The following is an 18,114-nucleotide window of genomic DNA, read 5'->3' as shown; positions in this document are numbered from 1 at the left end:
AACAAAGGTGCTGATGGCAGCAGCAAAGCTGATATTTCTCTCCAGGATGGAGTCACAGCTAAACAGGAATAGACGAGGCGAAGCTACTATGAGACAAAGCAGAGAGGGCATAATGTTAGAGACTGAACTAACAAATTCTGCAGAGTGGGAGAATGGAGATAGAATGAAGCAGAATGATGAAAAAGGGGTCCCTATGTCCTCCAGTAGTCTAAGCCTATAGCAGCATATCTATAGAGATATCATAGATATGCTGCTATTACATAGTCATGTAATCGCCATCTTATATAAATAAGATTATGTAATTAACAAAAAAATGCAAGAAGGTAACCGCAGAGCAAAAATAGCTTATTGTTTATTAATGTAATGGCACACTGCTCATTTGACAATATTTCATCCCATAAAACACTGATCAAAAATGGTGTTTCTGTTAAGTAAGGCACATGCTTTGCTACGTTTCTTTGTTCGTTTTTTATGTCTCCCCTTGAACTTTTTGAACTTTTGCCACAGTTGAGAATTCAAACATAAAGGTATATAGCTGTAATTTTTTGTGAAAAATAAACATGTAGGATAAAATCATGAAGTGGAATGAAATTTATTGGATAACTTTTTTGAACAATTCAAAAAAAATTGTGACATGCAAAATTAATTGTTCCCTTTACTTTCAGTGCAGCAAATTCTCTCCACAAGTTCAGTGAGAATCTCTAATGGATCCAATGTTGGGTGAGGATTATGAATAGAATCAACCCGTCTGTAATAAAATCTCAATATAAATGTGCCTGCTCTGTGATTGTCTCTGAGGTCTGTTTGAAGAGCAGAGAGGAAAACACAAGGCAGGTCCCAGATACTGTTGTGGGGAAGTTTAAAGCCCTAAAATATTTCCCAAGCATGAAGCATCCCAATGATCGCTGTGCAAAAGAAAATATTGAAATGAAAGGAGTATCAGACCCCTGCCCGGCCATCCATCGAAACTTACAGCTCAAACAAGGAGAAGACTGATCAGAGATGCAGCCAAGAGAGCCATGATCACTCTGTCCAAAGGTCAACAATCAGTCGTATACGGCACATATCTGACCTTTTATAGAAGAAAGACATTTCTTAATGATATCCACAAAACGTCTTGTTTTATGTTAGCCACAAGTCACTTGGGAGACACAGAAAAACATGTGAAAGAAGGAGTTCTGGTCAGATGAAACCTAAATGAAACCTTTTGGCAACAATGCAAAACGTTATGTTTGGCATGAAGGCAACACAGCTCATCACCCTGAACACACCATCTCCACTGTCAAACATGGTGGTGGTGGCAGCATCATAGTTTGGGCTTGCTTTTCTTCAGCAGGGACAGGGAGACATGGTTAAAACTGATGAGAGAATGGAGACAAATACAGGACCATTCTGGAAGAAAACCTGTTGGAGTCTGCAAAAGACCTGAGACTGTTTCATTTTAAGTTTGAAATGTATCCCAAAATTTTTTTCTAATTCATGCCTGTGAAGTGAAAACAATAAAATTTTATATCTTTATGTCTGAGACCTGAAATATGTCAAAAAGTCAAAAAAGTTCAAGGCGGTGAATACTTTCACAAAGTACTTTAACTTAAATGCACCAGCATATATGATAATATATCCAACATCTTGCAAGTCAGCCTAAATAATTATTAATTTGATATACATCATATCCGTTTTTGTTTATGCAAAAATTTATATATATTGCTGTTAATGGCCTCCAACCCTCCATGAATTAGTTTGACATTGCTGTGTTCTGTGTAGCATCAAGCCCTGCATTTAAAGGCTCTATGTCATGGTTTTCAAGCCTTCTGAAGTCACCATAAAGAATTAATTTGCTATTAACTATAAGTTGTCTAATAATCCAGTAGAAACACGTTTGCCTTTACCCTAATCTGCCTTCAATTTCATGACAAAACTGTATCCCATGATTTTTGGTCATTAGGCTTCTCTTTAGGAAGGCTAAACAAAGTCAAAGTCCTTTAAAACTAAAACGCATTTTTGTAAATTTGGGTCTGATCTTAAGAAAGTTTCAGTGTCAATAGACAAAGACAACTTTCTCATGTTTTACATTTAATTTCTTCAAAATATTCAAAATATTTAAATATTAAATATATAAGATATTTAAATATATATTTTTTGTAACACTTATACAGGCTACTTATGTGAAATTCTGTATAAATATTTAGTATTATGATTTTTTAAAATAATTTTTTACCATGGCTTAGAACTTTATCTTTTTTAACAATAACTCTCTAACTGCTGGTAGAACATCCAATCTGTTCGTTTTAATGGGTGGACCCAAATCGATTTGCACATCTTAATGTTGTGTAACAATCTTTGAAGATCAGGTCCTTATATATCAACTAAAAAAAAAAACAGTTGCTGTCACTGTGCAGATTAGGAGCTAAAGAAGCCACTGTGCGATCAACTGATTACGCTCTGCCTTGCATCATGGCTCGCTGATCAGAGAAAGTAGGCATGATATTGACTGGACTAGGGTGGTGCTTTCAAGGCAGGTGCTTCCCGCAGCATGTAATGTCCTACATAAAAATGTGATGGCCACTCATTTTGCCAGTACAGACAGGGGTTGCAGATATAACGTGCATTACTTAGATGCATGAAACAAGCAAAAATATGAGCCTGATTTGATAAAGGGATAGCATAACTCATATTATAACTCAGATAAAAGCTTAAAGTTAATTTTGCATAATTGGCCTTTTAAATTACATCCTTCTAAGATGTAGAAATTAAAGACTATGCTTAAATTCTCCAAGATTGTTAAATACAAATAAAGAGCAAATGAAATATCTTCTAATTAAAAGTGACAATGGGCTAAATACTTTTTTTATTTTTTTATTGCTTAGTCAACAGAAGCATTAGAGGAAAACGAAAAACAGTTTGTAATAAACTAGACTTATAAAACTGAGCTAAAATTTTGCAACTCAGGGGTGTCATTCTTCCATTTCTCTGTAGGATGCTCTCTTTTTTTCATATTCTTTACCAAACAGATTTCCAAGCTGCTCAAATGCTTAAAGTCGTAGGGAAGTCATTTAAATGTCAAATCATTCTGGCTTAAACATGTATATAAATGTAGTCTTTTCAGACAATTTAGCAAATTTCTATTTTTAAAAAATCCTCTCTTAAAATCTGTGTGTGGGGGGGGGGGGGGGGGGGGGGGGTGGTTCGTTATCTTATGCAGGCAAGTTAGTTATACTTCAGCCTGAACACCTAAATTTGGCCAATCATATATCAACAGTCATCTGTCAATCTAATTTTTTTGGTCATAGCATCTTGATTCTGTGTTCAAGGAGAGGGTTTTTATTCTTCTTATTCATGGGAGGCCCATGTCTGCATGAGTAAAGTGTATTTCTGTATTTAAAAAGTTCCAGATTCATGTTTCTGCTTTATTTCTGTCTCCATAACCAGCTGTACTTGGTTTTGAAAGCCTATAAAGCCAAATGTACTGGTGGATTTTATTATATCTCAACTAATGACAGGCTGATACTAGCCGGGACAGGCTCTCTTTTAGATGTCTATGTTAAACTCAGTTTTCCTTGTGTATTTTTAATCCCTCATGGTCAGCTACTGCAGCGGTGAAACAGCTGCTGCTCTGCGTGCACGAGTCACATCTGTGCAGATGCCTCTGGAAAATAGGAAATGTTTTTTGATAATTGAAGAGGGTTGTAACTTAGAGCTGCCCCTGTCTATTTGAGGTCCCCTAAGTACAGACTGCATCGTGCCTCATGTAACACACAGATCTAGATGTGTATTTCATTTTCTGAACTACTGGTGTTTGGTTTATTCTTTAGCTGACTATAGATCCAGTACTGTCAGCTAAATAACTAAGATTGAGTAAGTGAGCTGACATTTACACAGTGTTGGGTTTTCTAATTACATACAATCTTTGCTGTAACTATCTCCTGCAGACAGTAAAACGCACATAATTCAGTAACTTCACATGTGCTGCCAAAGGGAAATGACTTGCTGTTGTGTGTTTGTTTCTGCCTTTTACTCAAGAATCGTTTCATTAAGTCCCTACTGACAACTTTGTAGGTTTTAGTAATTAAGTTTTACCAGCGTGTCTTTGAGAAGATCCCCCTAGTTTCTCTTCCTTTTTTTTTGGTGATAAATGGTTTTCTGTTTCTCTCATACATTGCATCATTAAATCGAATATGACTTAATATAACCAGACATGGAAGTTGAGCCACAAACTTTTAAAGACTATCAACCTTAACCTTTTGAAGTTTGACCACAAATAGAGTCTCCTTAGGTGCAGGAGTTTTCTCCCCCTTCCAGCACAAGAGGTTTGATGATGACGGCCTGTCTGAGTGATAAAAGCCTGTGCTAGTATGTACCAAATCAATGTAATTCCCACCGTTCAACAACTGAGGGCAGCACTGAGAAGGTTTTGAGAGTTATATTGCAGAACTATGAACATATCAAATCTGTAGGTTAAGAGTGCACAGTGACGTTAACATACTGTAGCACCCCCAATGTACTGCTTATCTGCAAAAGAAAAGTTGGTTTGGGGTGAGTCCCACTGTAACACCTACATTTCACTGGAAGGGAAAGTACCGTGTAAGCTTGGGCTTTAGCCACTGATCCCAGCAAATCTAGTCAGAATGGTTCCTTCAGATGCATTGCTGCATGGTTCATTGCTCTCTGCACAAACTACATCTCAATGAAGAGCAGAGTGTATCGTTCAGGCAGGAAGTTTCTTTGTGTCAGGACCTTGGAACGTTGGACCCAATATTCGAAGCAGGCAGATCTGGACGGTTTTCAAACAAACCTTTATTTATGCCTTCATTTAATTAAATACGGCATGCGGCTGCTCGTCAGCTGATGAATCCAAGAGAGGGGGATTGTCCACCGGTCCTAGGATTTAGAGTGATAGCAGAGCTGACGCCAGCCAACGCCGAGGAGCAAGAATATCCTTGAGGAAATATATAAAGCCGAAGTCAAAACGAAACCGGGTTTATAGATCAGAAGGTCAGAGAGCCGAGGAGATACGGAAGAAGAATCCAAGCCAAGGTCAGACGCACAGTCCAAGTTTGGTTAACCAGAATCCAGAAATCAGTCCAGAACTAACAATACTGACAGAGCAGAAAAGGACAAAACAAAACCAAATGCAGAAACAGGTCAGAATCAGAATTTTAGAACAAATATTAAGAACACCACAGATAGTCTAGCCAAACAGCTCAAATAATGTGGCGCTGATGGTAACAAACATGCAGCATAAGTAGCAGAAAGAACCAGGTGGAAAAGATGCCAACCATCAGCTTCAAAACCACACATTGATAAGCTAAACAGAAGAACTACATATGAAGCCTGTGGATCTCATTTTTTTGGACTGCATATATAATAAAATATTGTGCTTATACACATAATGGCTTATCCACATAATGGCTTATACACATAATGGCTTCAACATCCAGTGAAACTCTGGGAAAACTCGTTAAGTCCCCATCCATCGCCAGTCATGACTGATGTGCTCCACGGCGCCGTCCTGGGAACCCTACTCCTTATTTGTCTTTTTTTGTCTTTGCAAGATTTTCTGAAAATCTCATGCTATGCAGATGACCACCAGCTCTATTTATCTACAGGTAGTAAGCAAAATCTCTTCCTCTCGCCCTCTTCTCTCAACCCCTGCCTATAGAAAATAAAATCTTGGTTCTTGTCATACTTCTTCATACTAAACAATGACCAAATTATGGGAATCAAATCTGTAATATCCAAATCTGATAGTTTCTCTCTCTCAGCTCAGCAGGCTCCCTTTCAACTGAGGTCAAGAGTATATTTTTCTGAATGTTGATGAGTTTCTACTTAATAAAAACTCTCTTAAAGAGTAGTTGGCCAACTGCCATTAAAAAATGTTTCACTCACATAAGTTGGTGAGTGGCACAGGTGGGCTACCTGTGTCCCTAAGATGTAACTCTGACACAACAAGTGTGGAAAATTTTGTAGTATTTATAGTCAACTGTCAAAGATTAGGAAGCTAAAAGTCTTTAAGGGCATTGGTCCAGGTCTTTGTTTAAATATTTGTGAGTGTGAAAGTGAAGATCACAGCAGGTTATAATCAAGCTACAGGCTCTTGGAACACCAGGCTGCAACATAGAGTCAATAACCTGACGGGGCAGAGAAGGTATGAAGCAGCTCCCTCTCTCATCTCATTGGAATGGCTGAGCTGACTAGATTAGAATAGATTTGTTCTTTAGAGCAGTCCTCTGTTCACAGCTTAAACTATGGATCAATATTGCAGCCTAATTTTTTTGAAGTGGCTGCTAGACGTATGAGGAAATAATTTACTATTTAATCAGTTAAGAATAAAATACCTTAACATACTTATCACATACTCAAACAAGGAGTAGAGCAGAATAAATGTTATCACTTAAAAAAAAAGCAGTCAGTGTTAAAAAAGAAAAACATTGGTTTGAAAGAATGCAGGGAGCTCTACTGTGAGAGAAATTTGTCAGGAGGATAGAATGCATGCCGCTGCTGATTATGTTTATATATCAGGGTTGTAATCAAACGGTGCATAACACTGATCTCCAGAAAGCTCTCTCCTTGTTCTGTTTCTATTAAAGCTCTTTTTTTTTTTTTTTTGATTGAGTGGGTCGAACATTTTGTATTTTTAATTTTTTCTTCTTTCTCCCTGGTTTAAATTTATGTTAAAACACCTGTTTTGTTTTGCTTTTTCGGTCACACATGAATATCTCAAATCATTCACTGCATTAAAAATCCCATCAAAATCTACCAAAACAAAGGTTTGCACATTTTAATCACATAACGGAAACAAAATACGGTTCAAAACCAAGATAAGATTTGCTTTTATGAAGGAATTGTTTTTCTCTGTCAATAGAAATGTTACATTAAGACATGTAGGCCATAGGGAAAATACTAGCATATATAACATAAATATACATTAAATTGTGTGTGAATATATAAAATAAACATAATCAACACAGAACACTGTGGGAATGATTCAACAATTTGAATATACCCGTTTAAGGTCATACCACAGCATCCTCATTGGATTTAAGTTCAGACTTTGACTAGGCCACTCAAGAATATTGACGTAAGCAGTGTTTCCATCCAAATAAGATGCGAATGATCTATCTCAGCATCTGTCTCCTTGAACCCCAGTCGGCCTCAGCACATGTTCCGCTCACACTGAGCCTGGTTCTGCTGGAGGCTTCTTCCTGTTAAAAAGGGAGTTTTTCCTCTCCACTGTCACTACAAGCATGCTTAGTGTGGGGGGTTGCATTTGAGTCAATGAGTCGATTCAATCAAATGCTTTTCCTTAGATAGAAAACTTTGAATCAATCTGACTGTATGATCTGGTTGAACTGTAAAGTGCCTTGAGATGACATGTGTTGTGAAGTGGCGCTATATAAATAACCTGAATTGAATTGAATTGAATTTTGAGCAAACTTTAAATAATGTCAGGTTTTCTACATTAATCACCTCATTAATTCATTGAAGGGAATTAATGAGGTGATGCAAAGCATCAGTGTTGTAGTACTCGAGATCGGTCTTGGTCTCAAGACCGGTCTCGAGACCATTTTTTGATGGTCTCAGTCTCGTCTCGGACTTGACCGCATTTGGTCTCGGTCTTGTCTCGGTCTCGGTCGCTGAGGACTCGGCATTTTATTTCAAGACCGGTCAAGACCACAACTGTGGAAATAACGCTAATCATCGGAATATTATCAATTTCTTTAAGATCCTTCTTTTTATTGGATGCTTTGATTCAAATCCAAGCAATAACCTGTCTCATTGGTAAATGCAGTGAAGGAGATCAATCTATTTTTTCAACAAATTATCTGCCTCATAACATATTTTACAACTTGGTGACAGATATAGATTTATTTAAGAAAAGTTATATAATATAGCTTCAATCTGTATATGAGAGAGAAACAAGAGAAATGATTGGCTTTTTTTCAGTTTTACACATTTTACAGAATTTTGCACATTTTTTTGAAATAGCACATTTAAAAACAACATAAATGTATGTACTGTTCATGAACGGCAGAGAAAATACAATTTTGATTGACTTTGATTAATTGTTTGAAATTCTGTGATTACTACACAGAAGTACTAAATAATGATGTTAATGCTTAGTCCAGTTCTGTGTGTTAAATATCTAGGTGTTTTTATGTGAATGTGGGTCTTTTAGATCAATTTTTGTGATTTTGATCATGTTTCACATTTTATTGTCACATACTGGCGCTGGTCTTGGTCTTGACTCGGTCTCGACTTCCCTCGGTCTTGGTCTTGACTTGGTCTCGGACCCTAAAAGTCTTGGTCTTGTCTTGGTCTCGGGTTAGGTGGTCTTGACCACAACACTGCAAAGCATATTGTTGTCATACACTGTTGTTACTCCAGGCTGTAGTAAAAAGGAAGTAGAATTGGCAAGCTGGCCATTCATTCTGCAGATCAGTGGTGGATCGATGTTTTATTGAATATGTTGCAATAGGTCAAGTTGTTCTTACTTTATCGTGTCTGCTAGTATTAACAACTGTTCATGCCAACTGGAGACGTCAACAAAGTATTCTTATGCTGCATTCAGGACGCAAGCAGCGGGGAAACACCTGATCGGTCATGTGAGGTTAATATTTGACTCAATCTTTAATATAAGGCTCTCTCTGAAGGGTCTAAACAACTTAGAAATTACTCTTCAGGCTGATGGATGCCAAGAAGGGCATTTCTCTGTTACAGCTGTTCTTGAAATACTTTAGGTCTTAAAGTGTTCTTATAGTTTTTTTTTGTTTTTGTTTTTTTGGCATGCCTTATGTCAAACAGAAAAAATATATATATACGTTTTAGGGGAGAATAATAAAGAGAAATGTTTATTGGGTCACTTAATTGTCTTTTGAATGTGTAATTGACTTATTTCCTTGGCATTTTTAGCCCGATAACTTGCTTTGATTTCTCTCTTTTTTTCCCCTTTTTTTGTCTTGCAATTTGAATAAATCCTCTGTTTGTTATTCATCTACTAAGTAGTATTTCTTGGGGTAGTCAAATGTCCAAAAATGAGTCCTGAGGCTCCACTTTTCAACTCTTAGCATTAAAGCATTGCAGAAGATCCATCATCTTTGGATTCTTTGTAGGGCAAAAATATAAATCAGGTCAGTTTTATTCTCTCTAAGTACAGATTGTCATATATTGAAACAACAGTAAGGAATCAACTCTCTGAGGGTTAATCAGAAGCATGCCAAACCAAAGAGCTTGGTGAAAGCTGTATGTATTAGATGTCAAACACTGAAGCAACACATCATTTTTATGCAACACAATACATCTGTTGAACCACTATTTAGCCTACCTTCCTGTGAAGGTTGAATTAATATGACTCAGGCTCGTTTGTTCATCTTTCGCAGACTAAAGTCCTTTCCAAAGAATAAACATCCTGTCTTGTTAGACCGTTTAGTCAGTGCTTTCTTACTCTGCCTGCTAAGTAAACTTGACTGTTGCTTTGATAAAACGTTAACTTCACCTTTTAGAGGTCAGCACAGGGATTTTTCCCGTTTGTTTTTAAGGTGGAGTAAAAGAAGTGTTCTTACCCTTGACATGTATCCTTAATTCATTTTGAACTGAGATTGAATAAAGATTTATATTTCTTTATTCCTGTCAAAAGTAAAAAATCTTCTTAGTAGTCCCTTTTTCTCCCGTTTTTTTAGTGCATTGTACTGTAAGACATATTCTTCATATAAATGCATGGCTTCACAGCTGCAATTAGCAGAAATTAATTGGAGAGGCAGGAAATGTCCCATGTTAAATTTGAAGGGGCAACAAAGATCAGTAATTTGGATAAATAACGATGGAACCAAACGACCCATTCATCGGTTACCATTTGCATGTTTCCAAGCGATACAAGGCTTTGTCTATATAAGACTCAAACTCACTGCGGATCCAGACATTTGAATTGAGAAAGCTTCCTGGAGAGGTGGCGAAACGTCTTCAAATCTTGGAAACCAAGTCCAGTGGATATTTTTTGAATTTTTACGGAATTAGATAAATAACCTGATGATAAACCAACTAATGGTCATGCAATTTACAATCAGCCTCTTAAGCTAGATTGGTATGGAGTGAATTTTATGCCATGATTTGTTGCAAGCAAAGAGAAATTTTTGAAAATGGAAATTTGAAAAAAAAAAACCTTCAAGAAATGAAACTTTTTTAATCCCAAAAAGTAACTTTTTCAAATTTATTTTGCATATTATTTTTGAAATGTTTTTATTTCCTAGAAAAATGCAAATCAAATTTTTGTTCGTCATATTTTGTCAAGATTTCTTTTTCAGACATATTATTTTTTGCGATTTTACTTTTGTTCAGATTTCAATTTTTAAGACCGTTTTATTTATAGCATTCTTCTCTAATTTTAAAGAACACAATTTCTTCAATTTAAGACCAATACAAATGCTCTTGACATAACCACTGACCAATGATAAGGTTGTTACATCCATTTAGACACTTCAGAGGAAAGCCTGCCTGCAGAGATGAAGTTGTGATCCTAGAAAGACAATGTGAAAAGAACGCTATATGTAAACTTGATCTAAAGCGAAAGAACTTTGTAAACAAGTAGAAAAAAATTGTTAAATCTTTGTTCAATTTTTTACATTTTGTTTGAAATTTTTTTTTAAATACATACATTGAAGATTTTATAAATTTTTTTTAAAGCAAAATCTAAGAAAACAGCAATGTTACCTAAAACCTTTTCTGGAAAAAAAAAAAAAAAAAACAATTCTAAAAGTTTCCCTTCTTGATTGCATTTTTTTCAAATTGCAATTCCTAATATATGTTCTTTGCTAGCAACAATAATGGAACAAAAATTCAACCATTGTTCCTGGAAAAAGGTCCTTTTGAATTTTAACCTGAATGTATAGGGGAAGCTATTAACAGGTGTAAGATATTATTAGATGTTATTAGATGACTTCTAAACTGATGTGTGGGGAGGTAGACTAGCACTTTCATGTCACTGTGAACACTCCAACTCCACAGCAGAGTACGGTGGTGGCAACAACACTCCTTATTGACACTCTCCTTAGGGGGTGAGGTAGACCCTGCACATTTAGAGTATTTTTGGCTCAACCTGCTGCTGTGAAGCAGGATTCTCCGTCATGAACAGAATCAAAAATAAATATGGATCCAGGCTCAAAATGAGCTCCTTGATATGTGCTTTAGAATGGCTTTGTCTCCATTCAAACCCAGGTTTAAAGCCTTGCAGGGCAGCATAAAGCCCACTGCTCTCATTAAGCCAGAAAAAAGAAAGAAAAATAACAAATGGTCAGTAAAAGGTATACTATGCAGCCGGTGTTGATTTTCCAGCGAGGCTCCCCCCAGAGGGTGAAAGTAAAATTGCACTGTCGTAAATACGCTCAGCTGTTCTCCTGGTTTCTCCGTCAAGCCAGGCGCGGTTGTTTTGAGCTTAGCAGACAGGCGAACGCAACGAATGACTAACACAGTGAAAGTATGAACATGCACACAGAGAGAGAGAAACCATTCCAATGTTACTTACAATCGCATCAGCAGAAACGCGAGGTCCGCGTCAGCCTTGCAGCCTTCTTTTTATTTTAGCTCTCGCCATTCAGAAAAAGCTTGCCCGATGTTCACCCGTGTACGACTCCTCTCTCTGTCCAGAGCCCTTTTCCTCTTTCTTGCCTGCTCCAACATGGGCTTTCGCTGTTTTCACGCTGGTTCCGCCATGATAACTGCACAAAGATCGCCACTGTGCTAGCAACGAGCATGCTTTTAACTGGGGGCGTGTAGCAGTTCTCGCCCTAAAGCAAGACCGACTCTCGCGAGACTTCTGAGCCTGTGGGTGCGGGTCGAGGGCTCCTGCAATTGCAAGTGCGGTATTTCCCCCACAGACCACCAGGGCGGCCCTGAATACCTTTGTTCAACCTGAAATGACTCATTTAATCATCCAAAACGTTATGGAACACATTAATTAACTGAAAAATGTTGCATAGTGTGCCTTTAAGGTGTTTTATAAAATATGTCAATCAGGAAATTGTCTATATACCAAACTGAACGATTGATGTTCTCTACTTCAAAAAACACTTTTTAAAATAAAAAATGTTCTTTCTTTTTTTTTTTTACTGTAATAGTCAATTTATAACATGGATGGAAACCTCATCTTATTTCAGTGTTAAATTCTGTTTAAGGTAACAGATTATAATTTTTGATAAAACCCCAATGTAACCAACTGAGGCTTTAGTTTATGCGTTGACAGAGAGAAAAAGGGCAATGGTTATGAATATTTTTGCCTTTTACTGAGGGGCATCTGTCTATGACCTCCACTCATCCCTGCATGTTACGATGTTGTCAGTAACACAGAATGATGTTGATTTGTCCCTATAGGGAAATGCTTTCTCCCTGGAGGAGCGTCTCCAGCTGGGAATCCACGGCCTGGTGCCCCCCTGCTTCATCAGCCAGGACCTCCAGCTGCTCAGAGTCCTCAAAAACTACGACATGAAAAGAGACGACCTGGACAGGTGAGCGACTCAGGCAGACAAACCTACCAGAGACTCACTATGTTATCCTGAGTACAGGGCTGGTTATACTCCCGCACCAGTGTCTAACAGTTAGCTTGTCGCAGGTATGAAGCAGATATTTTTGATTTATGCTCAATTTCGAACCCTGGTCTGCTCCATGTCTGCTTCATGAACTAGCTAGGATAGTTGGTGGGTGCCATGTTTTTCTTCCGGTTACGGAAGTCATTCAACAACAACTGCAACTCGACCAACGTTCACTTTGACTCAGATGAAGCTGATCAATCTAGAAATAGCAGAAATATTGGCACTATCTCCCTCCATGAATTTCTTAAATATGTGCTGTCCTTGTGGTGTGGAGAACGAGAGTCATACAGATGTGGGTACTTCCTCACTTCTTTGCAGACTCGCTTCTACTTCTAGCTGGTCCATCTTCACGAGTCGGATGTGGAATTGACCAATCAGAGGCCTCCTTTCTCTCCTCCAGTTCACTCCCTGCAATGCTATCGCTGTAGACGAGCTGGTTTCTGAGCATAAACCAGGCTTCAGAGCTAAATCTCATCTGGTCCTCTGTTTATGCAACCAGATCCTTCAAGTGGAGCCTTTCAAAACACAGACGGCAGATTAGCTATCAGCCCTCTGAGATGATCCGTCTTCTCTTCCACCAGCTCGATTTCTACTGCTCCTCCATTTACTCCTCCCTTTCTGTTTTTTCAAAGTCCTCTGTGATTAAATAAATGCTTGCATGCTTTACAACCTCTCGTAGCTGTAAACGTTACACAATAGACATTTCTGAAAGCTTAACCTTTCAGTTTGGGCTCTTGTTCAGCTGAAGTCATCAGGACCCAGCCCCTCATCAGCAGAGGTATAAGCTGCACGTCCCAAACTGCATTATGCTAAATTTTCTCAGGGAGATGGGGATTTATTATAAGTCTAAAAAAAAGAACGATTGGTTCTCGTTTTAATTCATAGCAAAAACATGCAATCAGGGTCTTAAAACAGGGTTTCCCATGACTTATCAGTGTCCCCGTCTCAGGGGGTTTTGGAACACTTGGTTTCTGGCTTCTGCTTTGTTTACAGATGTCTTTCAAACTCTCAACCCTCCGTTAGCACAGATGGTTGTACTAAAGGAGTTTATTTAGTTTTTTTAATAGAGTTCTCAGTTTTTTTTAGCATATTTAGGAGATCTGGGTAAAGGAGTGACCAGGAGAGGTGGGCTCCAAACTGTGATAGAGACCAGTTCACTCTAAATGAAGATTTTCCACAAAACCTGAAAAAAACATCTGAAGCTGCTGATAAGCCTAAATCCACCTACTTGTCCTCATTGTGCTGCTTTATAACAGCAGTGTGTATATTCCTGCTTCAAAGGTACGATTAGTATCTGACGTTTTATAATTCCCAACCATTTATTTAACATTCCCCAGTGCACAGTTGAGCAACAGCCCTCTGCAGCGCTTTGTTAGAACTTGATGTGGGGATTTTGGCAGGGTTCCAATTATCCTAGAAGTTGGAACACTTTTTTTTCTTCTTTTTGTTAAGGAAACTCATCAACTTAGAGATTTTAAAAGCATGTGGGTTAAGACCAGTTTATAAAAAGCCCTTACAGTTGGCACTACTTGTTGAAACCCATCCATTTCTAATTTAAAGGGATAGTTCAGATGACTTTTTAAAGTGGAGCTTTGTTAAAAAAAAATACAGCAGTTTATATAGCTCCTGTGGTAATTATCTCTCCTGAATTGTTCATGTGACGCAGTTGTTAGCACTGCCTTCCAGCAAGGTTCCCGGGGTCTTTCTACATGGAGTTTGCATGTTCTCCCTGAGCATCCGGGTACTCCGGCTTCCTCTCACAGTCCAAAAACATGACTGCCAAATTCTCACAATTCATATAAGGCGAATTTAGAGAAGCCAAATTCGCATTGTGGGTGTGTGTCAATGGTAGTTTATCCTGTTTGTCTCTGTGTTTCCCTGGCGACCTGTCCAGGATGGACCCCGCCTCTTGCCCGTAGACAGCTGGAGACGGTGTTAATTTTGACAGCAAATTCTGATTTAGTCTTAGTCTTAGTCTCTTGAATAACACACAGTTTTAGTCATATTTTAGTCATCTGAAATCTTTTAGTCTTAGTCTAGTTTTTGTTGACTAAATGTCAAAAGAGTTTTAGTCTTAGTCTAGTCTTAAGTCTTTGTTTAGTCTCAGTCTAGATTTGAATTAGACTTGAATTTCCCCTTGGGGATCAATAAAGTATCTATCTAGATTCAGACACAGATTGAACAGTTACAGATAAAAAACATGTATTTTATTTTGAATTTCAAAAAGATTAACTGTGGCTTTGCTCCCTGAAAGTTTAGCGCAAACACTGCGGTTAATCATATAAAAAATAACCTTGTATGCTTAGCGTGTATGCTTACCTTCGCATGCATCTCTGGATTAGTCGTCTGCAAATGCCATTTCAAGTTGGTGGTGTTTTTTCCGGATATTTTGGCTCCACACGGTTTGCAGGCTGTCTTGTTGTCCTTGGTGTCATATGTGAAGTGTGCCCAGATATCAACTCTTCTTTTTCGCCCTAGCTGTTGTAACATGTCTATTATTCATTTGATTTTTGAAAGGCTACTACTGCTACAAAAATGCTGCTTCTATGCTTCAACCATACGCGCTCTCTTCTTCTTCTCCTTCTTCGACCAGCTTTATGGCGCATTGCCGCCACCTGGATTTCTTTCTACGGCGGTTGGCAACTAACTTTTGATTGGATTTCTTCCCAACTTGTCCCACAAAAAAAGTTATTCTGATAGGATCACCATTCATCCCTCCCTAATAGTTTAGTCTCATTTTTATTCGTTGACTAAAGTGTCAGTTATTTTCGTAATAGTTTTAGTCATCATATCTCACTTTTTATTTAGTTTTCATTTAGTTTGAGTCCGTGAAAAAGGTTCGTTGACGAGTATTTCTCGTCATAGTCTTCGTCAACAAAATTAACACTGGCTGGAGATAGGCACCAGCACCCCTTGCAACCCCAGCAGGGATAAGCACGACGAAAAATGGATGAATGGATGGATGGATTGCTCATGTAGTAAAAATCCACCTTATTGGGTATTGGGGGCTCAATCTAAGACCAAAGTAAACTTATAGGGTCTAAAAGGGCTTCAGTCTATCAAAATTTAAAGCTGATGTATGGGGAAGCCCTTTACTATTTATACAAGGTTCTAATAAAATAAATAATATGCTTTAATGTCCAAAGATATAATAATGGTTTGATTTTTCTAATTTCTTTATAGCCTGAGTTTTCTGCTCGGTACTTGATCTAACAGGCTGAGGTTGCATTTTCAGTGTGTTTCACAAAACATCATCTGTGGCACATTACCTCCCACCTTCACATCCTGTGTGAATAATCATCCGTTTCTGAGAAAATATTGTGGGGAATTTTGTTCCACTATTTTTGTAAAAACACACATTTCATAAATTGAAATGCAAAAAAACTAAAACTGCAATCCTAAAATGAAACTAGGAAAAATAGGTTTTGAGAGCAGCTTTGCTGTCTTCTCAGATTTAGTATTTTTATGTTATTTTTCAAGTTTTGGTAAAATGGTAAATACTATTTTAACTACATTTTAGCTACAGCTGCCCTGGTGCTCACTGCCGTGCACTGGCGCCACCAGTCCCTCCGACCACCATCAGTAGGCGATGTTGGTGAAGTGTATTATTCAAGGCCACAGCACTGAAACACTGAGGGTGAAGCCGGGGCTTCAACCGACAACCCTCCAATTGCAGGACAAAGTCCTTCAGCCGAAGCCACCATCACCCATAAATACTTAAGACTTTTTATTTCTTTTTAAAAGTTTTTTTCTTCAAAAATTATTTTAAAATAAATAAATTTTAGTTATAGTTTTCATTCTTATGGTCGCCTATATACAGTGTACCTAAATACTGTATCTGTGTAGAACTTGCATACTCTATCTACTGCCTAGTGACTCACTTCAGTTCTGTTTAAAGAAACACGTTTGCTTCATCAAAGGTTTGTTTCTGACCTCCTGTTTTCTTCTTTGTTTTTTTGTACCTAGTACCTTGTAGGGTGTGTGATAAAGATAACAGTTTCAACATCCAATCCAACTTCATTTATAAAGCACTTTTTTTTTTCAAAGGACCAAAGAGTTGTAAAGTGAAACAACGTAACACCATTACACAGACTTAAAAAAAACCATACAAGCATAAAAGACTAAATTAAAATCAGAACTATGAAATCTATAATAAAATAAAAATAAAAGTACTTGAAATAATGTACCACAGACTAAAATCAACATCTCACACATTTTAGAAAGCCACTGCAAAGAGATGAGCTTTTAAGAGCGGTTTAAAATCAGACAAAGTAGACTAATTAATTTGCAATAGAAGGTCGTTCCACATTTTTGCAGCTGCCACATAGAAAGCACGATATCCCCTGAGCTTCCGTTTAGTTTTTGGCACCTCGAGAATCAGCTGATCGGCTGACCTGATTGAAAGGGAGGGTGAAGCAACTCAGAAAGATAACATGGAGCATGACCATCGAGAGACTTTAAAACAAGACCTTTTTTTATGGGGAGGGGGTTTTATGGCACTATTGGCTCGTTTTTTTGGACGGTAGGCTGACAGGAAAGGGGGTATAAGAGAGAGGGAGAGACACGAGGTACACAGGCTGGATTGGAACCCGGGTCGGCCACGTCGACGACTAAGGCCTCCATATATGGGTCATGTGCGCCAACCACTGAAGCACGCCCAAATAAAAGAACTTAAAAATGAATCCTAAAATGTACAGGGTGTAATGAGGCTAAAATTGGGGTAATGGGCTCATATTTATGGAGGCCAGATAAAAGACCTGCTGCAACGTTTTGCACTCTCTGGAGTTAATAAAGTGCGTTACAGTAATCCAGCCGGGTAGTGATACAGGCATGGATTACTCTCTCTGAAATATCTCTGGAGAGAATGGGATTTATTTTGGCCAACTGCCTTAACTGAACGAAAACTTTTCTTCGCTGTTGCCTTTATCTGGCACTTTATCATAAAGCACGTCATATGACCTGCAAGTGAAGGCCGCTCATTCTTGGTACTGAACTTCACTTTTCCTTTAGATGCATTTCGTCCCAAATTTGAATTCACTAACTTTACCACTGTATAACTTTTGACCCGCTTAAAGTGAAATACTTACAGGACTTTATATTTTTTATGTTATCGTTTCTTAAACCACAGTTTGGGTTTCTTTCTTACTTCTCTGTAAGAACATACATTTCTTTAGTTTACTGACATTTAGAAAATATTAAGGGGATTGTGATAAATATACAGGTGCTGGTCATAAAATTAGAATATCATGAAAAAGTAGATTGATTTCAGTAATTCCATTTAAAAAGTGAAACTTGTATATTATATTCATACATTACAAACAAACTCATATATTTCAGATGTTTATTTTGTTTAATTTTGATGATTACAAATGACAACAAATGAAAATCTCAAATTCATCATATCAGAAAATTAGAATATTACTGAAGACCAATAAAAACAAAGGATTTATAGAAATGTTGGCCAACTGAAAAGTATGAACATGAAAAGTATGAGCATGTACAGCACTCAGTATTTAGTTGGGCCTCCTTTGGCCTG

General features: G+C 37.7%; 1 protein-coding gene across 1 annotated transcript in view; it reads left to right on the top strand.

Annotated features, from left to right (window-relative positions):
• Window positions 1-18,114, top strand: part of LOC119785701 (NADP-dependent malic enzyme, mitochondrial-like) — a 92,595-nt gene that overhangs the window by 39,832 nt on the left and 34,649 nt on the right. The window contains exon 2 of the mRNA XM_038288470.1: window positions 12,361-12,494. Within this exon, the coding sequence (XP_038144398.1) occupies window positions 12,361-12,494 (134 nt within the window). The remainder of the gene's footprint in view (window positions 1-12,360; window positions 12,495-18,114) is intronic.

Source organism: Cyprinodon tularosa, unplaced genomic scaffold, assembly GCF_016077235.1.
Source record: "Cyprinodon tularosa strain WSP-4 unplaced genomic scaffold, ASM1607723v1 ctg107, whole genome shotgun sequence".
In the NCBI taxonomy this organism is placed as follows: Eukaryota; Metazoa; Chordata; class Actinopteri; order Cyprinodontiformes; family Cyprinodontidae; genus Cyprinodon; species Cyprinodon tularosa.
This window is presented reverse-complemented; position numbering and strand designations above follow the sequence as displayed.